Below are 25909 nucleotides of genomic sequence, written 5' to 3'. Positions count from 1 at the left end.
ACTAAGTCACTCCTTATTACATCAGCTATTTGCCCGTGAAAGACCCAAAATCGGTACAGCCGTTCCAGAGATTAGCCGGAACGGACAGACAAAATTTTTGTATATATACTGCGTATACATCCATATGCATTTAGTAAAAAGCGGTTATTTTAATATTTGAAAAAGGCACTCCAATTTTATTATACATATGTATATGTATAGATGAAACAAAACATAAACTCTGTCTTTCTGTTACTGTTTCATGACTAAGCCACGGATTGTAAGATTGTATTTTTAAGTAAAAACTGACTAGCAATACGCAAATAATGTAGTAATATGGGAAGAGGATACATTGTTAGTCCCGTCATTACGTCGGGAAAAACGGGTGAGAAATGCAAGCGGGTTCTGTAGTGCAAATTGGTTAAGTCTGTAATTAGTCTATCGCCAACCCCATCCCAGAGGATATTTGAAAAATCTGACCCATTATTGGCATTTTCCGTCGATATCTTAATAACGGTGAACGATACATGGAAAATGCAAAGGACCATAATTGTAGATCGTAAAAAAGCAACAAAAAAGTATTCCACAAAATTTACGTATTTGACCGTAGAACCGAGTTATTATGAAAAATGGAAATTTAACCCTTTTTTTCAAGGTGACGGAATTGCACAAGGCTTTTTTGGTCGACAATTTAAAGTTAAACTTTTCTACGCCCTCCCCACATAATATCCAAAATTTGGCTTTCTCGGTTCATTTGCATCTCTAAATGTATGTAATGACTGGAATATGTACCCATATATATCACACACTTAAAGTTTATACGGAGAAGGAGTACAAAAATATATTAACTTTATATAGACACATTAGATTAATTTAAAAAACATTACACCCTTCCACGCCTTAAGACAGTCACTTGCTCATACAGCCAATGACAGCACACGTCATGTCAAACTTAAAAACCACCAGTGATGATTTTTATAACAATATTTTCTGGCAATGAACGACATTCGAAATTTGACCAATGAGCGACCTAGTAATAATAAATCTTCGTTTTCCAGAGTTCGCTAAAATAAGTCAATTTCTTGGCTCTGTTGTCGCCATGCAATGTCAGACATTGACCGTTTATTTAATTATTATTATTGAGAATAATATGTTTTTTTGTTTTATAAAAACTTTAGTTTAAGGACTTACATACCCATAGAAATTCGAATTTAGTGTTTAGACACAGGTAAGAGTAAATTAAAATATTGAAGACTGTTGTTGACAATTGGAAGAGGGAACTATGCATTTTAAGTTATCTGGAAATAATTGAGAAAGCGAGCGTGATTTTTATTTGTTTATGTGTTCATATGTGTGCGTTTACATTATGAAAGTGTGTGTAATAATTAAACGCTCTAAATACATCAAATATAGTTGTCGGTGTTAGCAAGCTAAATTACAGGCAGATCATTATTATAATGTCGAAACTTTGGCAAAAACAGCACCGAGAATTATTTCCCGTGTTCTTATTACAACGAATTGTTTTAATCACACGAATTACATAGAAGTGTTTCGAGAAATCGGCAAATTTTGTTGCAAGACATTTAACGTACGTTATCAGCCACATTCGAAAATACATTTCATATTGCAATTATAATTTAAATCTTGTGACATTCGAAGCGAGATACATAAGTTATGAGACATAGATTTATGATAGCGGTCGGATTAAACTCTAAAATATATTCATTATTTATATTCAAATTTATTTATAAATTTAATAAATAATGTATATTTAGGAATTTTATAATTACATTATGATTCAACATCACACTACTATCATATCATATCATACTAGATAAGACATACAGTTTTATATGAAGTAAGTTACTTCAGATTAATTCTAATTTGTATGCACAGACCGCAGAAATATTGAAGAAATTACTAGATGTGTAGATTTCGAATATCTACGTAGTATAAAACAAAGACGCTTCCTGCTGTTTGTACGCCTAGGTCTTTTAAACTATACGACGTATTATAATGCAGTTCTCATATACAAGAGGTAAGTTTATATATATACAACAACAACATACAATATTAATAGCCTGTAAATTTCCTACTGCTGGGCTAAGGCCTCCTCTCCTTTTGAGGAGAAGGTTTGGAGGATATTCCACCACGGTGCTCCAATGCTGATTGGAGGGTACACATCACAAAAAAAACAATATATATATATATATATATATATATATATATATTTCATTCTAAAACGCGTGTAGAGCCTTGTGTTGTAACTCTATCTGTCTGTTACGCTTCCACGGTATACCACTATGTTATGCATGTTATAAACATATCGATGACGTCGTGTTAAGAACAAAAAAACATAATATACTATAAATAAAAGTACAATTATATTCGAAATGACGGTAGCTTTTACATAATTACTTAAACTAATATTTTTGATAATCGATTTATTTGAACGCTCTTATTTTTTGTGACCAAAACGTATTTAATGTTATTCTCATCGCGTACGTTTGGCTTTTACAATGAAATGGAATATTCCAGTCACATAATCGTACAATGATTTAATGACCATTTTGCTACTAAATTTAAATATTATAGATTTAGATAAGGAGTTCTATACATCTAACGATGTTAGTTGTTTGAACAGTTTTCTTTTTTAAGCTGATATAAAGTTTTTAGATAGTATTAAATCCTAAGACAAGGACATTGCTATTTTGTTTTAAAAAATCAAACACTTTTCTATGATATATGTAAGTAAACAGTCTATTGCAATTTCAAGAGAACAAAAGACAAATAAAAAACAATTCACATTGAATAGAATAATCTATGATATTGGTTATGAATTTTAGAAAGTTTGGTACTTGTCCGACAGAGAGGTATGGAAGAAGAAGACATGCTGCGCCGACCCAAAGAAAAATTGGGATAAGGGCAGGAGGATGATGAACCATTATGGACTATTGAAAAATTGTAGTTTTGAACGTCGACGAAGCTGTTATCGGAAATTCGGGAGTAAAATTAAAGTGTACATAAGTAGTTACATACAATAGTCTTGTTTTAAAAATAAAGACACATTGAGCAAAAACTCTTAGTAATGTACAATATAGCTGAGCTTTTATCAAATTGCATGAAATACGTAAATCTATTTTTTGTTTATGTTTATTCCTTCTTCGACATACCAATAAGGTTCTATATGTAAGCAGTCTGTAAATCAATCTATAATTTTATGTTTTGTGTAGATATCAGCCCTACTCGCCTTTACGCATCTCGGTGCGAGATTAATTCAATGACTCCACTAACGTATTAATACCTTTATTCACAAACGTATAAAACGAACAACTCCGTATTTATTAGACGTGATATTGTGTGCAATGCTACATAAAGAATTTAAATAAAACATAATAATATTATGATGAGCAGGACAAACCCAGCAGACGCTTTGCCGCTGAATTGAAAAGCGCTTGAAGGATATGAGCGGCAACGCCATCTAACATCGAGTGACAACAATGTTGATAATCTAGAAAATCCACCGTCATGGAGAAAATCATATATGAGCCGGTCTATTCACGATTAAATATAAGATTGACGTGACATCTACGTCATAAATATCGGATGACTATTCAGTGCAACTGTTACTTGTTAACACATTATCTTAATACGTTTATCTTAATAAAACACGAACAGATTATAGAGAACATAAATAACGTTACGCATTGTTTCGGTCAATTACATTTCGCGTCGGGGCCATAAAACCGACCATAAATATTCGTGTACCGAACATATTTCTTACAACTAAGAAGATTTTATAAGAATTTGTAATACGCTATGAACTTCTAATGTACATATAAAAGAAAATGTAATAGTCCGTACACGTCCCAGCGGTGGACTGAGGTCTATCCTCTTCTGAAGAATGCTTCTGACGAACTCATTACCATTAAAGCGAAGACAGAAGAGAACTCTCTTTGAATTAGTATTTAGAAACAGTTTATAAAAAGACATCTATACATAAATGCGACATCAGAGTCGCCGAGGCTGTACTCTTTATGATCGAATCAGGGCCCGCTAGATTGCAGTAAATAGGATAAAAAAACTAGTATATACAGTATTTTTTTTATATATTATCATATATTACTTATTATGGATTATTTATATATTGTTTTAAAATGAATATAAAAAAAAAATTCAGTGTGGGCCACGTCTTCCAAGAAGACGACAAGCTCGAAGTAAAGCGAAGATCTGCTGATGTTCAGTAAAAATATAAAATAACGACAAAATTTATAAAAGTAAAATGTAAAAATAGACACTGGCACCTGTGAGCCCGGAGATGTTGTAAACTTAAATAAATAAAAAAAAAGATCGAATAGTTAATTTAAAAACTCTACTTTAAATCCCATGAACAAAGTGACTTCTCACAACACTAACGTAGTACAGAGAGGCACCTGTTATACTACCTGTGGGTCAGGGCTTCGCTGAGCTTTAAATAGAAAAACATGGATCAACGGAATTGAAAATAATAATATACTATATCCACCTACGGAAGATTCGTTCGATCTCAGTCTCCGATAAGTCCAGTAATTTTCACGCACAAAGAAAAAAATCATTATCATAATCTATAGAATTTATCTCAGACACAAAGCTTATTAGTCTCTTGAACTAGACTGTATTACAACTAAGAGCCTAATTAAATTAGAACTTAGGAGAGAATAAAACTAATTCCCGTTCAATATACATTACAGCTTATGAAAAACGTGCATTTTAATCATGTCTTAAAAATGACTTAAAGAAATAAGGCCTAAAAATTTTTTTACAATTTCTTATTTCAGAATGTTTATGAAAGTCGTTCTCTTTTTGGTGAATTTAATATTCTTTTCTATGTTAAAATAAGACTTTACCTCTAGTTAAAGTTTCCAATAAATTAAATAATGTTTTTAAAAATTTTAGGGTACTACGGCTTACGCCGTGCTGTTTAGAACGGCGTAAGTCGTATCATGATTGCTTAATATAATAATTACAGTCACAATGGTTGCCTTCCTATTTATTATTGAATTATTTATTCGTTTGTTGTATGTAAGTATAATTTAAAGACATCTCTTTAAATTTAATGGCACAATAAATATATCTGTTCTTGGAGAGACTGCGAAATATAAGGTCGAATAATTTTAAATTATAGAGACAATTGATCTAGGATCGTTGGCGATTTTCCAGCTTAATCTTTTTAAGTTGGAGACTTCGCGATCTGTTCTGAATATTTATAGCATTAAACGTTATTATAAAATTTAAAAGAGAATCGTTTGCCATGGGCCGTATAGCCCAGCAGTTATACTACGCTTCGCTTGTGTATATAATTCTAGTGCTCAACACTGAAGGAAAACATCGCGAGAAAGCCTGCACGTGTCGAATTTCACTGAGATTTTACCTCATTCGTCCATCATCATCGTATTAAAGGAATATGGTGAACCTTTTTTGTCTTTGAATTGCCTCTATATGTTCCACTGCTGTGCATCTCCGTTACTATGCCTTTTTGTCGTTATTAGATATGATACAATGAGTTAATAATTAACAACCTTTATATAAATACAGCTATAACTCCAACGACTATCTTTTCTTATGAACTACTCCACCTTTTTTTGAAACGCATAATTATTGGGCTATTATATAATGAAACTTTCACGGAATTTAATAAATAAATATTGCACAAAATCACATACATTACTCTGATCCCAATTTAAGTAGCTAAAACACTTGTGTTATGGAAAATCAGAAGTAACGACGGTACCACAAACACCCAGACCCAAGACAACATAGAAAATTAATGAAGTTTTTCTACATCGACTCGGAGTAGCGTACCCATTAAAACCGGTGTACACACTACTCGACCACGGAGGTCGTCATAACAATACCATTACTAATAATATAAATTGAAAAAGAATTGGAATAATTAAATGGTAAGTATTCAAAATGTAAAATATTTACCGCACTTTGGTTTTAAGAACATTTATTTAAGGTCTCTATATAATTTAGGCAAATTGCTGAAAATAGCGTAGGACGAGTTTCATTACTGTACTGACATGCCCTTTACAAAAATTTAAATCAGAACGTTTTTTATAAGGTAACTTTACGAGTAAGGGGGCGTGGAACTTTCAATTACTTGAACAAAAGATCATATTGCCTGAGGTCGAATGAGAGTTAATTCATAAATATTTTTAAGAAAACCATTCTAGATTTTATTGTTAAGCCTTAATAGTTCAAAGATATACGCGCCGCATATCGATGTAAAATCTCAGGTACGAGACAGACCTTTTTGTAATTGTCGAACCAAGTGCTAACACTTACGCTTATTTGTAATTCCTCGAATGAGTAATACTTAATGCACTGTTTCAAACGATTTAATATCTTGCATTTCTTTTAATTGTTATGAGTATGAACCAATGGTCACTATTAAATCACCAAGGAGCCGTTACGGCCGAGTGGTTGGCAAGCACAAAAACTTTTCATGTTAAGCTCATGATTTGCCTTTATGATTAATCCCATGAGAGGCGGTTAAGTAAAATATCGTGAGGGAACTTCCTTGACTTCGATGAAAATATAAAACGTCCATCAGAGCGCATAGGAACAGCGTCGTGGAATAATAAAGACCCAAACATTCTCCTCAAGAAGAGAATGTGGCTAGGCCAGCAAAGAAAAAATTACTGGTTTTTACTTAGCTTTTATTTTAAGGCATTAGTAGATGAGTTCCTTTCGCCGGTTTCTTTCACTAAAGGTATTTCATTTTCCGAATCCGTCATAGTTTAATATGACTATCAAAGAGTAAGTGTAATATTTCCACATAGCACAAATGTATTTAAATTTGAAAAAATATTACTAACTTGTTGTTCGTCTTTCTTCGGTCTTTTTATATTTTTGTAGCATAGATAAGTGGACTAGCAAATGGGCCACCTGATAAAGTAAGTGGTCACCACTGCCGATAGACATTGGTACCATAAGCAATTTTAACGATTCTTTACTTCCCTAATAAAAAATAAACATAGAGAATATGACGAGTGGGTGGTACCTACCCAGAACGTTTTGCGCAAAGCCCTAACGCCGAGTAAGTTCCTTCAGCCACGCCCCTTGTGAATAAACTAGTATTCTTAGAAATAATCTTCAACTGAAAGGGACTTGGAAATAATAATCTGCCGCCTAATTTAATAAATACCCTCAAGGTTTACTCAGTACTTGTTAATTTCAAACAAACAATGTATAAAGGTATGTTTAAGTTTGTTCTTCACACAAATTAAACATTCATGGAAGTTAGAAATGTATTCGTTACGTATAATATGTTAAGTAAGCAAATTTTACTTTATTTACTTTATAACCATTTTTATATCGATGTATTTGTAACATCGTATAAGATACGTGAATTTTTTTACTGCCTCTTACTCTAGTGGCAGATCCCGAGGTCTTGAATTCAAACCCAGGCCGGGCTGATAAAAGTTACGGGGTTGTTTCTGCTCGGAACCTGTAAGTTGGCAGTGTGTACGCTCCCTTGCCTCGGAAAACACATAGAGCTAGTTGCAGGTTGGTCTAGCGCCTTAACTCTTTTCAATCGTGTCGGATTTTATTTCGGGAGAAAAGGAAGTCACCTGTCTTTATGTACAGACATTTGCACTATAATTAGTCCTTCCTAGTCTTCCTTAAGATTAGCCACAGTGACCGAAATCGGTCAGGATATGATCATCACCTACAATTGATTAATGACATTTATTTCTATGTAAATTGAATATTTATTATTGTATCGTCATATTTGTAGCATCTTATAATAGAATTTTAACGTTCAAATTTCGAAGAATTTTCGCGTTGCCAATGTTGAAATAGTTTTAAGAAACTGTTATGTGTGTTGATGTTTACGAGTAGTCAATAAAATATAGATAATAAAATGTAAAATAACTACTATTAAATTTTTACCTTTTAGCATTTCAGTATGGCGACGAGTTGCGTGACGTGACAATCTGGTAAAAACACTAATCATACTAATTAGCTTCCGCTAACTAGGATCTACACTTATTATCTTAGATATTTTTAAACCATTTTATTTACCTACACCTTTATAAATATATTTTTCATTCGAATAGTAAATAGTTCATTATGATTTTAACGCACGCTTTATTTGTTGAGTTTAATAAAAAGTAATTAAAATATGATGATAATAGGGATCGTTAATATTTATTTAATGTCTGTTCTTTTTTTTTTTTTTATGTCATAAGGTGGCAATCGAGCAGGAGGCTCACCTGATGGAAAGTGACTACCACCGCCCATGGACATCTGCAACACCGGGAGGCTTGCAGGTGCGTTGCCGGCCAGGAAAGAGTACGCTCTTCTCTTGAAGGTTCACAAGTCGTATCGATTCGGAAAAACCGCCGGCGAAAGCTGGTTCCAAGTATTGAGATGATAGATACTCTTGTTTCAATAAAAAGGAAATGAACGCGTCAATTAGACAAATCTACTATCCGTAAGCAAACGAAACGATTTTCGAATATAGTCACCGAGATTAATTGATCCACTCCTTTTGTAACGAAAAATCCTTGCATATAATATAGAAGTGTTGACGATTTAAAATCCATACGAAGCATAAACTAGTATAATAGACCATATTGTTACGACCTCGCACAGCTGATAAGTTAGCATTCGTATGCAAGCCGACAAGCCAATACCATATGTATCGTCTAAATAACCGCCCACGTCATGACGATCTGACGTGCGACTGTGACGAGAACAAGATTTTGCAATATATTTCTTTGAGAAAAACGTAGAATTGGTAAAAAAAATATTTTTATCGATAATGTCAACTATGTGGGAAATCGTCAAGAAGAAAACCCTGTCTGTTTGTCTGCTGCGAATTTGATGAATTGCTTGCCGTGGGCACCAATTAGTATAATATTTTTCTCGGTCTGAAATAAAATGTGCTTATTTTCTATTCACTGGCCATCTTAGATATTGACAGTGACATTTGTTTACTAGCGTATAACTTAAGACAACAGAATATGAAGAAGTATCAACTATTAAAATTAATGTTTATTTTAAAGTTAATGTAATGGGATTTAAAGGTTTTTAGTGTCTTACGATTGACTATGAGACCTTTAATTGTAGTAGATGGTCAAATTTACCTACCTAGAGGTAGATAGGTAGCAATCGCGTCTTAACACTAAGATTGTTTATAATTTATTAGTTTTATTGAACAATTAAGAAATTTTAATGTTACTTTGAATAAATACAAACAGATCAAATATTGTGTATTAATTGAAGCACAAAGTAAGGAAAACGTGTTTTCTATGAAAAAGGTACACTTTTTTATGTGGCGTTGTATTTTAGTGACATTTGCGTAAATTAAAATATATTTTCGTATATCATATATTAGTCTATACTATAAAATTCCTTTACATAAGCAAATAACGCACAAGAAACAACGAGGGAATCATCCAAGTGTCGTCCTGTCGAGGAAACCAAACAGAGGAAACGCCGCCGGTTAGACAATCAACTAAGATGTACGAGAAAATAGGACATATTTCTTTACTACATTTTATGAAATCACGATATCATAACGACAACATACTTGATTAAGGTCTTCAAATATATATACAGCTATTAAATAACAGTCCTAACATACTATATTTAACGATAAATAAAAAACATAAATTTTCCTTAAAAAGGACCATCGTCTTTTTTGGTCACATTTTGACATCCAGGCAGGATATATTACATACATATATAATTGTATTTAACTAACATGACTGTATTTTTAGATGTTGAAAAATACTAAGAACTCAGTTTCTTAGCGGTTCTTCTCGGTAGAATTTACATTCCGAAACGGTGGCAGCTTCATTTAATATAGTTAGTTAAATGAAGATTCATAAGTGCTCGTAAAAGCCTACTTGAATAAAGTATATTTTGATTTGATTTGATTTTAAAATGTCTTCAGTAGATCACAGTTTTGGCTTCAATTATTTAAAAAAAAAAACATAACTTAACCAATAAAGACTAGTATACATGTTCACAAAAATGGTACCTTTAACATTGCCTAATAAGACGCAAGTTAAACCTCTAACACATACATGTGGCGTTTTTGTTGGTATCATAGATCTTTCATGGAATTAAATCTCCAATTCGTACATAAATCGATAGTATCGATGGATATATAACAGTCATTACAAACAATAGTCTTGTCAATTATCGTCGTAACGCGTAACGCGTTATTAAGATCTTAACCTAAAATATTTTCTGTTGACATTGGCCTTATTTACTAATACAACTTGAGTCACGAAACGATTGTCCAAACATTTGCATTGTTTGCTTTATTTATGTTCATATTAATTGCAGAGACAATAGAGAGAAATGACGACGATATTAAAATAGAGCTCCGGTTTTTCTGGACGCTTCTAGAAACAAACAACGCTATATTTATAATACAGTTTTGCAATATTATACATTCTACAATTTAGGTCTCCAAAATTCTCGTAACATACCGTTTTGTGTGCTGTTTAAAATTTGTCGCAATTTCAAACTTTGTAGCGACGACTTAGTAGAAATATGTTCTTACATTTGTAAGTGGCAGTAAAATACAATAATAGCCTAACTATTATAATTGTTTACTAAATTAATTTAAAGTGAACAATTAGTATAATTTCTACGAAACTCGACTACGTTTAATCTCTACATTATTTCAACACGACAAAGGGGGAAATTACATAATTATTTTGTTCTATTACTTTTTCGTTGTAGTCACTTATTCCGCCGACGGCTTCGCGGCTCGTGCGGAAGGATCAAGTGTAGGTAACCTATATTCTTTTTTATACAAAATTTCACGATTATGTACTTAAAAAGTGAAAGCATAACAAACAAACAAACAAACAAACAAACAAACAAACAAACAAACAAACAAACAAACAAACAAACAAACAAACAAACAAACAAACAAACAAACCAACAAACAAACGAACGAACATTTTTTTGTTTATCTCTTATATTTCAAAGCATATTACATAAAAAGTAAGCAAAAAAGTTACGTAAATAAAATACGATTTGAATTTGTCAAATATAGGCGTATTACATTCCGACTCGATACATGGGAGGCCACTTTAATAGTTAATCTATGTCCATCAAGCAAGCTGGGTGATTGATTGATTTCCATCACACCGGCGAAGTCATTCGAACACTATCAAATGTACACATTAATTCACTTAAGGAAATCTTGTCTGGTAACTAGATGTATATACTTTAAGGACCTTCGTCTATATTGACGGAAATTTATTTTATTAGCCAATAAAATAGTGATGCGTATTATATACCGGTACACTAGGTAAAACAAAAGTTGATAATTACCAAATAGGTACAGTTCAATCCAAAACAATATGGATTCGATATAAAATTGAAACTTGAACATAAATCTGTATTGAAAAGTGCCGTTAAACTTGAATAATAAATAATTATTCATCAAACGCAAAATGTGTCCAAAAATACAGTAATAAAATTTAATAAGACCAAGCTGGACCAAAGGAACGTGAGCTTGTTAGTAAGAGGCTCGTTAAAGACGATGCATATAAGACCTAACCAATTCCAATCAAGGCGTTTCCGTTCATTGAGCTTCAAAAATTCAATAATAGTCATTGCTTTAACGTGACTATTATTCCAGTTATCACTCAAATTCAATTACAGGATATCATCAATTATTATTGCACCTGGTGTAGGACTAAGCGCGTCCAAGTGATTGATTAGGTTAGATTCGCTCCTAAATTTCAAAACTAAACTTAGATAGAGGAGTTTAAAATAAGAAAACTTTACAACGAGCAACAAAATTTACACAATCCATCTTATGGGTTGTTTAAAAGGTTTTTGGTGTAAGAGAAGAAATTCTTCCAAACAATGTTAAGAAACCCAAGTCCTTTTTTTAACGGAAATATTTTCTGACCAGTCATCACGCGTAACAAATGTACGCAAAATAAGTTCGTAGAAGTCTACGCATGCTTTAACAACTGTTAACTAAATAACAAAGACAGTAATGAAACTTTGATTTAATTAAATCTTCACAATTTTTCAAAAGAACATCCACAAGATCCAAGATAACTAAGAGGGTAATTTTAACAAAAGCAAATCAACGATAGGCAATCATTAAACGCTTGATGAAAGTAAAAGCCGTTAAGAAGACTCTGTAACTGAAGAAAAGATTAATATCCCTATCCTCTAAAAGGCATGGCGATTAAATCCTTCGACCAACAAATTGTTGATTGAAGTTTAAATCTCCAATTAGATCGGCTCTTTGCACAAAACAAGGTCATTCATAATTAAAAAAAATATATATCTGTTTATTAAAGTATCATTACTTAAGGCTATATTGAATAAGAATAAACACGCTCATTAAACTAATTTAAAATTGAGGAATGAGGATAATCTTATTACCGATGTAAAAGTAGGAGGAAAATTACATCTATCCGACGAGAGAGCAAATAAATGAATTTGTTATTCAAGATTTAATTTCATCTTTTACATGCTAATTATTTTCTATTAGCCTTGAGACGGATTTTTAACTTATGTTTGTATTTAATGACTTGTTTTATTTAGAGCAAAAAGATTTTATATCAGCGTGTGGAATGCAAAATTTTATTCATAGAAAAGCATAATTATACCATATTAGATTTATAAATTGCTAAACAAACATTAATTTAAATATATAAAATATAGCGTAGTAGTAGAAGATTTTAAGATTTCCTTTTGGGTTTTGCGCTGCGATGATCTAAAATATGAAGTTACAATACGTAAAATGTAGTTTTTTATATATACAGGACACTAGTGTCAATCTTTCTGATTACGCGATACTGATTTATTCACCATTCAAAACAGAAGAACGATAAAACGTACTGATGTTGAACGGTACGATAATTGATAAATGGGAAGAACTAGATGAGCTTGCACATCGCCTACTGCTTAATCGATGGGAAACTGTAATCTATTACCAATTTCTCGAAGCCTTACAAATATAATTTTACCATTTTAACCAAACCTAGACTCAAACTGCAAACGTAAAAAGTACTCGAACATATCTCAAGCTGTTTCAATTAAAATAAAAAAAAGAAACAAAGTTATGGTTAATATAAAAATAACCGAACATTGATTACTCACGTTTAATTAGTTTCACCAATCACAGCGTGAATGAGTACAAATTAAATACAATGAAATATTGCTTTTATTCATATTGGTTTAAGATCTCAATTTCTTTAAATCATTCTTGAATCGTCTGGGTGAACGTGGAAATTCGATGATTCAGACAACACGGTTATTCCGACTCGCTTCTGTAAGTAATCTAGTTTTTATATGTATTTAGATACTACATTATATTACATCTTGTATTAAAAATATATACATATAAGTGTGAACTAAGATGTCAATACTTATTTGTAAGTTTTTCGAACAACGGTATGTTGTTTAAGTTTAGAACCATGACGACTAACACAAATTACCATCACAAATAAAAAAAACCTAATCAATTATTTTCCATATATATATTATTATTATTATTGAAGTCAATTTTGCTTTTTCAAAATCATATATTACAAAATAATTGTTAATCTTTTTGACCCATTATTAATGGTGTAAACGACGCGTAAAGTCAATTTAACTTGACGGCAGGGCTTTCTCTTAGCCCGTTTGTGTAGTTACTACCACTTATGATATATTCTACTGCCAACTAGTAATACGTACTACCCTTGTGTTCCGGTTTGAAGGGTGAGTGAGCGAGTATAACTACAGGCACAAGGGACATAACATCTAAGTTCCCAAGGTTAATGACGCATGGGCGATGTAAGGATTGGTTAATTTATTTACTGCGTCAAAGTCTAAGGGCTGTAGTGACCACTTACCATAAGGCGGCCCATTTTCCCGTCTATGTTATAAAAAATCGAATTTCGATATTGTATATTATTTTAAAATTCCTAAATATGTATTAAAAAGTCCGATTGTATAATATTTTTTATCTTGTCTTTATAGAAAGAACTGTCTGTGTGAATATACTTTTGTATAAACTTCTTTTGGCTCGATTTATTAAATTTTAAATATATATATTTTTTTTTAAAGAAAATTTATTGCAATTATATTGACACACTGTTTCATTCTATTTCTTGTTACAAAGACCGACATATGACAAACATAGGCTTCTTTTTAATCAAGTTCAGTAAAGAGAGATCTAGTTTTCCTTTGTATGTAATCAACCGGTCTTAACTACATGAATTCATTGATAACATTATCTATAAGATTTCGGTACAACACGTTTCGAGTCTTAAAAGGACATTACCATGAGCTCCGTGTGAATAAAAGTAATATTTTTAATGTCTTGTGTAATGAATTATATAAATTCTATCAATTGATTGAGTAACGTGATGCAAACGAAGCAAGAAGAGTATTCTAATTTATAACATTCTACTGTTTTTTAAAACGGTTGTATTTCTTTTTTTTTTATGTTACGTCTAAATTTTTTCATTAAGAAACCGTTTTGGAAAAATATTTTTTTGTTTGAATCCCATTCAAATTTGAAAATAGAAATTGAAGTTGGTTAATTTTGTTAAAGTTTTATATGATTTAATAATAGTTTAAAGTTAACATAATATGATATATTATCTGTTGTAGGTATATACGTAAAATGTATTCTAACTTACGTACACATTAGCTCGTTAAAATACAATTTGTTAGGTGGCACAAAGGATAGAGCTAAAATTGGCCGATATTCAGTAGGTCAAGGACTTCGTATACGAATCGTTGTTCGACGTAGGTCAATCGTTTAATTGATATTTCTTGGGCTGTATTAAGTTAGTAATTTTTCCTATAAAATATAAAAAGATAAAATAAAAAAAATCTAACGCCGATTCTTCTCAGGTTTTTATTAGAGTGTTTTTTTCGAACTGATTTCGATTTAATAACAAACAATAAAATAATTAATTACGACTCCGTAATGCCTTTTTTAACTACGAATTTTATAAATTGACTTTGAATCAAGTTAATTATAAAATAAATTTAACAAAATGGGACATTTTAGTGACAGTTATATAATATGACAAGTATATATATTGTAAAAATATAAAATACTGTATATATAGGGGATCAGTACTTTTTTAAATTACTCATATAACCTTCATTATGATAATAAAACATTCCAATATAAAAGCTGATGATTCCGTTTTTGAACACTTATAATATATGTATATCTGTGACAGCTTAGTCCCCTTTTGTTTGCTTTTATTTTGATAATTAAGAACATAAGGAACTAGACATGCATACTACAGACCGATATTGATCTTCACGTTCCAATAAAGAAAAATATTATTTTTAGACGATTGTATCAGAAAAATCTATGATTATTTTTTGAATAAAATATGAATGCATCATGCAGACATTACTTATAAAACTAATGTCTCATTGAGGTTTATTAATTGAAGTTAATTAATAATACAAAGAACAATTGGCCAGTCTTGGAAACTATTACTTTTAAAAATATGACAAGTAACAAAAAAAGGTTTTATAAGTTAAAAATAATATATAGATCTTTTTAATGTTTTTGCTGATACGGTAATATTCCATTGAGTTATTATGTTGAATATATATATATAGTTAGAATATAACTCTAATAAGAAAATAAAATTATTATTATAATGGTTAAGGTATGATATTATTCCAATTAGTATTTATTTCCATTTAAATTAAGTGACAAATATCATTTTCAACATATTTTACGAAGCCATAGCTTTTTTTATTTTATTAAAACTTACATATTTAATAACAATTTATAATTTTAAATTTGTCAGTATTTAAATTCAAACTAGAAAGAAAATTTAAAAAAAGAACATTTATTTAAAAAATAACGCAGTTATACAATGTTGTAACATTTACAGCAAATACATCCTTTAATAATTGTAATTAAAAAATATATATATAGCGGCAAAACTCGTCCGTACCGACGACAATTAATTATTATCATTGTCAAACAAATTTACCTTAATGGTTTTAATAATAAATTTCGCATGCAGATGTTATTTAGCAACACTAACATCATAATACCGTAATCTGGTGTTATCATGAGGAAACCGCGCGTTGATCCGACGCGCCTTCGCATTGTAAACATTGACTATTTATAATTCCCATTAATGGTCGAAAGGCTAACCAATAAATTAAATTGTAAACTCACCATATAAAGTCCTTGCAGTGTGAGCAAAACGTTGGCTGCTTGAAGAACCTCGGCATAAACTTGTGATCTTTCACCAGGTAAACATTCTTCTTCTTCAGGGCACCCTTCCGGCCACGGAGCCGCATTCCCTGCGATATTTTCATATCACCATCATCACAATTATTATCCTCGTCCGCCATGGTGAATCGCTCGTGATTATTCACCGGTGCAGTCGGAAATAATTATTATCTCACAAGAATCCGCTAGGATACGCGACCCGTACGAGCGAACCACCGTTCTCAACCGAACGTCATCGCGCTTTGACAGACTGAACAGATGGACCACTCATATGTCATTGTCAACCTCGATTGTCAAATTCAATTAAAATTCAATGTTGCCAAATCAGGTTCCATAAGAAACCAGCCTCTGATTTAGCGTTCAATTCAAATATATTGTAATGCTAAAAATAGGGCTTAGTCACGACATCGCATATGTATAAATGAAGTTTTAACCAGTGATACTTTCATCTGTCCTACCAAAAAAATGAAATATACAATGAATCTGGATGGAGCCTAATTCATACATTTAATTTAATAATCTCATAATGTCATTAAAATGTTGTTTTTAATTTTGTAACTATTTTATTCAGAGAGAATGAACAAAATTAATATTATATTTATTCTGATAAGAATGAATAACGTGTAAATATCACTGAAGTTATCTTCCATAACAATCAGATTAGTAGTTTTCTTGGAAATTAAGAAAAAACAAACCAACAAAATGTACCGTACATATTTAATATGATTTCTTTTTACATTTATATTATCTACTATATCCTTAAGTACGTGTATTTTTTAGGAATTTTAAAGATTGAATTTTAATAAAGATGTTGCGTTTTGTCATGATTGTTTTACAATAAATATACATACAAAATTGAATTTAGGAGAACTTACAACGTATACCATACATTTATTGGACATTTAAATAAATTAAAATAAAATATTTTCGCTGAATATTTCCATAGTCATTTTTATAATTTAACATTTCAAACAACTCTTCTAATACAAAATATAAAAATCCCATAAGTTTATGGAATATCATAATATTATATTAATCTGTGAGCAAAATTTCATTTAAAACAAATGTATTTGTACAATATTGGTTTCATAAGAATCCGAACGCATCTTACTTCTAATTTTATACCGCTATACGTGATTGGACACTGGGCACTGCCGATGTTTCGTATTCTTATTTCAAGTTTTAACTTTGGCATTGACTTTTGATAAAGTTGTCAACCGACAGATGGTCGTTATTTGAAATTTTAGCATCGTCGATTCAATGTCTGAAAACTGTTATGAGAATTTGAAAGTGTAATTAGATAATTATATTTATAAATGAAAGTGAAATGTGATTAATGTTTATATCTTAAGAATATTTTGTGTTATTTTGCGACCAAAAGTCAAGATATTTCGATAAAAATGAGTACAGACAATTCAGATACGGGTGCAGGCATCGCCCTCTCGTTAGTTGCCCAATTCGATGATATCAATCGCTTAAATAGTGTTTTAAACGATGGAGCTTCGGAAGAATGTAAGTATATATATAAATATCTATATAAATATATATATATGTTAATAGATAGATTTAGTTGTAATGTATTGTATATTAAAAAAGGCGGTATGTGCAAATAACGCTTCTACCATGTCAGTTTATTTCATACCAGTTGTCTAAAGTTGATAAATACTTATTATTTAATGAAGTAAATATATAATAAAATAAATTTATTAAAAAAAAACCATATTTTTAATAAAAATATTTTTACTCCCCTGTGTGATGTATCTTTATGATAAAAGGAGATTCAAAGTCGAACAAATAATAAATAAATTTTAGTACAGTTACCATTTACATACCATTATATTTACAATAATATAAAATAAAATTAAATATTAACAGGTATCTATTTTTATTTTAAACTATTTCTGCAGGTTTCCTGGCATTTGTTAAGCAAATGGAATGGGTTCGCACCCAATGGGCGTCAGCTGAGGCGGAAGCCGCCCGACTCCAGACCGAACTAGATGAGGCTTTGAGAACATTGGCAAAGTGGGAAGCAAAATTTGCTCATGTGCGAAAACTTTTGGATGGAGAGAAAAGAGAAAGAAACATAGTCATGAAGAAATATAATGAATTGGTTAGCTTAAAACTGGTTTTCAGTAAAACAATTTTTAATTCAACATTCTTATATAAAAAGTATCATTACTACAATTTTTGCATTTATTCAGAAAGGTATATTAAATTAGACAATAAGTAGTATATATCTTTTGTCTCAAAATTATAATTTAAGGAGGGTAAGTATTCACTCCACATAATTTTGTAATGCTTCATTACAGAGCAAGCTACTCGATATGGCCAGAGACTTGCTGTTCAATGACAATAGAGCTAAGTTGAATAATGAAACACTTCAAAAGCTAGCTTTTCTCAATGGGACTGCACAACAAGATCATAATGCGAAATTGAGTGGAGTGCCAGAGCTTAATTCTACTGGTAATTATCACCATAAAATAAGTTATTGTTATGAGTAATCAATATTTCATAAACAGTATGTTTAAGGTTAAATCTAAGTATATATATATAGCTAATCAATGATGTTGTTTTGTAAATATTAAATTCTGATATAAAATTTTACAGCATGCTTTTTTGGTTTAATTCCTTATTGCTGCATTGTATAAATGGTAGGTTTAATGATCAGAGTGTACTCCACTAGCCAACCTTTGGAAGTAAAGTATTTTTTTATAAAAGAAAATTAAATATTAAGTACAGAGTAACAGCTTACTCATACTCTTATACACTGGTATAACTACATATGTACAATCGAATATATATCAAATGAACTATAAAACAATGAAATAATAGTTCTTTAATAATATAGATATGAAGAGTAAAATAAAATAAACGACTTGACTATATTAGCAGTGGTATCCTCTAGCTTGAAGTCATTAGCCACTAGCAATATGTTGTATTCACAGAACACAAAACTAGATGCCGTTACAGACTGAATTATATGTTACAGGAACATTGTTATCAGAGATGTCATACTCTCGCTCTGAAGATGATCTTGACTTATCGCTAGCATCAACTCGACGTTCATGGGTACAACGTGGTGGATGGACTGCAAGAGAAAACCCCCCTGCTAATAAGAAACGTCGCTCTTCTACATCATCTGCAACTAAGGTACATCATTAATATTATGATTCCTATTTCTCAAATACTCTGGATTCTATCTTTCCCGCCATGCTGTATTTGATGTTTGTATGTCACAACATTTTATCATATGTTTTTTTTCGAAGACGGTTGAGCTGCAAGGTGGAAAGGTGCTGGCCACCGCCACGACTACCTTGACTCTTGAGCGTGCTCCCACTACACACGATCTCAAACCGCCGCAGAACTTCGTAAGTAAAATACTTACATAATTACAGATAATATACATTTGTGACTTGGATCGATTTCAAATGTACTTAGTGGTAGGCTTCAAAACTTCCAATATTAGTAGGTACCACCACACATCACATGCATATGTGCATACTACCACTAAGCAACACTTGATAATGTTAATATTTTTCATAGTATCAACTATTTACCAGTTCCTATCATAAATAAATTTTAAAAAACTAGTTTAAAATTCTGTAGTTCAGATAAAACTAAACAAGAAACTAGAAAATATATACTAACTTCACAATACATTATTCATTAATAAGTAATAAAACACTGCTTTTATGAAAATATACTATTAACTGATAGATAGGTAAACTTCTAATGTAATGTAAGGTCAGGGTAATATTATTGGAATATTTTCAGCAACCAATATCAGAAAGTAGCGATGAGGGTCCCCCAGCTCGAAAATCAGCTACTCGTCTCTCCGGTCGCAGTGTACCCAAGCAAGAGTGTATGCCTTCAGCCCCACCGATAAGTGGTAATTATTTTAATTAAGAGATCTTATAAAACATAATCACATACAAAATAGTTAATAGTTAAATAACCAGATCAAAAGATTTCTTATTGTAGAGTACTGAGTATGTAACTATAGAGGACTGGCAGTACATTATCTTCAAAATAAATATTTTTTTAGAATCTGAAAGTGCACCAGACACCCCCCGAGCACCGCCTCAGCGCACGCCTTCAGTAGTCTCAGCTGCCTATGGTGGTTCCCCTCGGGTGAGACCGAGGCAGCACAATTTCGTCGCAAAGAACTTTTATAAGCGGGAAACTTGTGGACCTTGTGGGAAAACGTAAGACAATTTTAATTCATTATTCTTATCTATGTTAAATATTTTACTAGATGATATCTTATATGCTATAGTCCAGTTCTACCACAAGAGAACCAAAAGCCAAATAATCAACATTTGACATCAAATTGACACTATACCACTATAGAGAGCTTGAATAAACTTTGATATCGATTATTGATTTGCATAAAATGGAAACTGTTACTAAACTTGTAACTTCCGAATGATTACACAGGATTAGTAACTTTTGAGTAGTAATTATTCAATTATAAAATTTAAAAGAATAACAGAAGACTGCATAAAATAATATAAAACTAACTTATTTAGTTTATTGCACACCGTGGGAATGAGATGATCGCCTCCAGGCTGTTTCAATCTATCAAAATAATTTTTTAATATCATTGTATGAAATTGTATGAAAAAATCCCGCTGTGTTGATTTCGCCAGTTTTTCGGTGGTAGATTTTAGTTAGTAGTTTTAACTATCGATAATGAAGTGTAGTATTATAAATAAAGATCAAGTCAAGAACTGTTAGTAGTGTACATTATAGCTGAGCTACTAAGAAATCGCGTAGCATACGTAAATCTAAGGTCTGTTTGTCTTCATTCCTTCTTTAAAAAAGTTAATTATTCCGTGAATGAATGGTGATTAAAATATTACTCATGTACAGAATCAAGTTCGCGAAGGTCGGCGTGAAGTGCGAGCAGTGCCGTGCGCAAGCGCATCCCGAGTGTCGCTCGCTGCTGCCGCTGCCCTGCGTGCCGCCCGGCCGAGCGCACAGCGCGCAGGTGCTTATCTTACACACGCTCGTAGCCAAAGAGCGGTGTCGCATATTCATTGTCACTAATTAAATATTACCTTTGGACTCAAATGGTTTTAATTTAATTAACAGGAGGGCAGTATAGCCGACTTCGCTCCGTCTACACCCCCCATGGTGCCTGCGCTGTTGGTACACTGCATCAACGAGGTGGAGAAGAGAGGTTTAAACGAGCGGGGCATATACCGCATAAGTGCGGTGGATAAAGATGTTAAACGATTAAAGGTATTAGATAATTTGAAACAGTAAAAGTTTCTTCTACTCTATGTAGCCTATCTTTCGTAACGGTTGTATGTAACATTAGTCTATTGGTTAGATAAAAGACTGCATATTCCGAGGTAAGGCCGATAAAAAAGAGTATTTGCGACTTGCAGTCGAAAAATCCTCAGTAACAGACTTCTTATTGTTGGCCAGATAACCAGCCGATGAAAAGTTCCTTACGCATTCAACGCTAGTTGGAACCACCGATCTCATGCAGTTATCCACATACTGTAAAAGTTCGGCTTTTGACCCCCCCGACTCCGATATAAATTCGAACTTGAATAAGACGTTTTTATGCTAGAGTGCAATCTCGTGAAAATCTCGAGATCTCGCCCTTTTTTCGTTCGAGATAAATCTCCCTAAAACAGTAGTAGTTGACTGGTCTCACTTGAATTGTGCCGTCCCCGAAATCGGTCAGGACGAGATCAAGAGATAAAATAGATTTTCTTATAAAGGATAACTTTGATTGTGATAAAAAAAATTATTTAAAAGTATATATATATATATATATATATATATATATATATCAATCTCTTACTGTCTAATAGGAACGCTTCCTGCGCGGTTGCGGCTCGCCCCAACTGTCAACCGAAGACATCCACATAGTCTGCGGATGTATTAAGGAATTTTTAAGATCACTCCGAGAGCCTCTTGTGTCAAGTGCCCTCTGGACTGATTTCATGGATGCTGCTAAGCTATCAGAACCTACAGATGCGACTGCATCAGTCGTACAGGCGGTGAGCCAACTGCCCCAACCCAATCGGGACACATTGGCTTTCTTAGTGCTACATTTGCAAAAGTAAGTTTTGAAAATAATTCTCTCTTTTTTAAATCTTCTATTGAAAGGACAAGAAATTTTAAATCATTATCAATATCTTTGTAGTATTAAATTTATATACCCTTCGTGATAAATCAATGTATGAATGAATCTTTTTTATTGTCTACATTGTAATTGTAAACCTACCTATAACCTATTGTATATCTTCAGAGTAGCCGAAAGTCCTGATTGCGAAATGGGTATAGACAACTTGGCGAAGATCTTTGGTCCGACGGTTGTCGGCTACGGGATGATGACTCAGGCTGCAGAGATGTATACCGCCACTACGCAAATGGTCAACGTGAGTAGATTAAATAAAGCTAAGAAATTAATCGATAAATCGAAAGATCCATTATCATTATTAATTCCGGTTATGAAAATATTTTTTAAGGAAGTATTTATTATGGTCTTTGTCTATGGTCATGGATATGATTCTCGCTGTGTACTTACGACTGAGTAGAAAATAGCGACATTTGGTCACGTACAAGGAGGTTAACGTTTGACAAGCACTGGCTGTAAAAATAAAAAATATAAATGTTCTTTATTCAAGCAGGCACATAAAAATAACTTTTGATTTGTCACATTACAGTGTTGAATTAAATGTGCCATTGATTCAGAAAGTACATAGTATTGAGATGACCTGACAATTAGTAGATATTTCATTTCATTATTTGAATAACAGAATATGTCAGTAAAGTACAATTACATGTACTATACATGTATATCCTGCCTAGAAATAAACATATACTAAGTCCACGCTTTTATTATGAATTTAATCTTGTACTTAGTAACATGCCTTATTTACCAATGTATTTTTGACATGAACTTTAAAATTTTTAATAGGCCTAGTTAAAAATAACCGTGGAATCGAATTATAGTAATAAATACCGTGCCCCAAGGAAGTTGTATTATAACACATTGTAAGCTTACGCAACTCCGCGCGCAGGTGATGCAGCTGCTGCTGCGGCTGCCGGGCGACTACTGGGCGCAGTGGGCGTGCGCGCCCGCGTCGCCGCCGCCCGCGCGCCCGCGGGGGTTCTTCTTCTCGCCGCACGACACCGGGTGCGTCCGCCGACACCTTACTATCCCGTTTCGAATATACATGAATGGGAAAGTTTATCCCTGAGGTTGACAGTCGTGGTACATAACTTAAAGATTTGTCAGCGTTCAAGGGTCCTTCAGGGTCTGGATAATTTTTTAAACAGACTGTTTTACAAATGTCTGACTAAAAATGAGTCATCAGTCTCAATTTTGTTATATAGAGAACATTTGTTTTTGTAATTGCGATCAGTTAAAATCATATAAACATCTGCTAAACGATGATGATGTTATTAAGAATAAAGATAATTTGACTGTTCGGGATCAACATTTATTACCCTATATTAACAAAGCATTAATTTCAAAAGTATTTTTATTTCGCATCCGCTGGAATGTCTCCTCAGATGCGATAATCTAACATAAAATATATTTTACACTGTTAATACAAGTCATTAACGCAAGACTAAAGTTATGTCATGTTTGTTTAACTGTTAATTTTTTTTTTTCAGTATTTCGAGAAAGAAGAGAAACTACTTCCAGTGACATTGGAAATATTTTTTAATTATTAATAGCATAAGAAAGTTTCAATTCAGTTTGTTCATTTAAGGAACAGTTATGTTAACCATTGTATGTTATCGTGCTCTAATTTATATATTAAATTATATATACTTTAGTACTGTTGCTTATATATTTATAAAAAAATTACGTAGTATAAATATAGTAACTACTTTTGATAAAATAAATTTAGGACAAGTTTTTTTTTTTTAAATTATAATATGGCTAAGGTCTAATGTAGCAACTTTTCTAAGCTACGTTTCTTGGTAATAAAAAATGAGCTAAACTATATAATTTTGTATGTATTTAGAATTGGATATCTAACGATTTATGTATATAGGTCTCAAAAGCACTTGATACAATAATATACAAGTTTCAATTTTAAATCCTACATTTTGCTATTGGAATATTGTGCCAACTTCATGTAGATGTGCAGATATTATTATTGGGAATAAATCCGGAGAGTGGTAAATTATTGTTATTTTCACTGTTCTACAACTATTTGGAGCGAATCGTACGTCGACAAACACAGGCAGTAGGCGTGTACAAGACGAATTAAATAAAAATTGCGTAGTTTTCATTATCGTTCAAAAACTGAATATTACTAATGTTTTATTAGTACAATATTGATATCTTGTCTCTACTTTTCCATAGTACCTAATTCGTAGAGTTACTTTTAAATTTTATGTTCATATTAAATTTTTAAATAAAAATGAAAAAAATGAATACAAGTCAATCTTAAGCCCTTTATAATAAATTACAAAACCTTCGACGCTTTTCAGTATGAACTTTGATCGGAATGTTTTAACAAAAACTATTCTTAAATTAATACTTTTTCGTAACTGTTCGGTTATTTAAACGATGTAGAAAATATTCTAATTTCATATACTAGGATATCATTCATATTATGTTTAATTTTCTCCTTTTCAAGCAGTACTTAATTTTGTTTTTGTTTTATATTAGTTGGGTATTTAGTTGTAAGTAATTTAGTTAATATTATCTATTGTAGACATTATAAACCTTATTATTACTAGCATTAAGTTCATTATACGTGTCTGCCTTTTTAGTTATCCTATTCAAGTTTATATATTGACATTGTAACTAGGGTCGAAGAGATTAATAATCGTGTCAAAACAATTCATTTATCTTTGAGTTAGTTTGTAATATTTATTACACCAATGTATTTTCTATCGCGATTATTGTTTACAAAAATCTTTAAAAAATGATTTTAATTTATGTTACTATGTTCGATTATTATACGAAATATATTTAAAACAAATTTAAATATTTGTCTATTAATAATAGCCTATATAAATATATAATTTTTTTTTTTTAATAAGCTTCTTAAGTAAACAAAAAAAAGCATAACAACTAATAATTTTCTATATTAGTAACCCTAGCTACTATGTCACTGTCAAATTATAGTAATCTCATACTTTAAATTATATTGATATATTCGGATTTTAATCGCGATCGTACTTCTATTATTTTGTAAGGCGACAAAGAGTTACGATTGATGTTAAAACCCAAATATAATATGATAAATATGTAGTAAGTATGTATACATAGCTAAAGTTTAAAATGTACAAGTATAATAATTATTTTCCGTTGTCGTGACGTCAAGCCACCGCCTAAGACGGTTATTTAGAAGTTTTTTTTTTTTTTTTGGCCCGCCGCACTTTCTTTTGCTTCAATTAAATTTTAATTATATCGTTTTCGAAATTGATACATTTAAAATTGTAAGTAACATTTTTGGATTTGTAAATTTTATCAAAATTATTTTTTTTCAGTGCGTTCGGGTTTCTTTTGTAAATATATTATTTGTACTTAATGTCGTTTACACCCCATTCACTTCTAACCTATTCAAATTGATTTGTGTGACTTTTATTTTTGTGTAGTAGAAGTCTTTTTTTTTTAATGTAAACATTAAACATTAAAAATGTTACTACGTTCTTAAAAGTAGTACCATAATTACTTTTTTTTAATAA

At 31.6% G+C, this 25909-nt stretch overlaps 2 protein-coding genes across 2 annotated transcripts in view; one reads left to right on the top strand and one right to left on the bottom strand.

The window, feature by feature from the left end:
- Positions 1-16460, bottom strand: part of LOC125068520 (protein kinase C, brain isozyme) — a 220195-nt gene extending 203735 nt beyond the window's left edge. Inside the window, exon 1 of the mRNA XM_047677710.1 lies at positions 16175-16460. Within this exon, the coding sequence (XP_047533666.1) occupies positions 16175-16353 (179 nt within the window). The 5' untranslated portion in view covers positions 16354-16460. The remainder of the gene's footprint in view (positions 1-16174) is intronic.
- A 976-nt stretch (positions 16461-17436) lies between these two features.
- LOC125068219 (rac GTPase-activating protein 1) lies at positions 17437-25909 on the top strand. Its single transcript, XM_047677281.1, has 13 exons — positions 17437-17743; positions 18139-18341; positions 18541-18694; positions 19221-19381; positions 19498-19599; positions 20006-20120; positions 20277-20436; positions 21104-21221; positions 21326-21475; positions 22060-22310; positions 22500-22629; positions 23275-23390; positions 23876-25909. The coding sequence occupies exons 1-13, from the start codon at positions 17632-17634 to the stop codon at positions 23907-23909; spliced, it is 1806 nt and encodes a 601-aa protein (XP_047533237.1). The 5' UTR covers positions 17437-17631; the 3' UTR covers positions 23910-25909.

Source organism: Vanessa atalanta, chromosome 13 (genome assembly GCF_905147765.1).
Source record: "Vanessa atalanta chromosome 13, ilVanAtal1.2, whole genome shotgun sequence".
NCBI classification, from domain to species: Eukaryota; Metazoa; Arthropoda; class Insecta; order Lepidoptera; family Nymphalidae; genus Vanessa; species Vanessa atalanta.
Note: the sequence above shows the minus strand (reverse complement) of the source record. Positions and strands in the feature narration are given on the sequence as shown.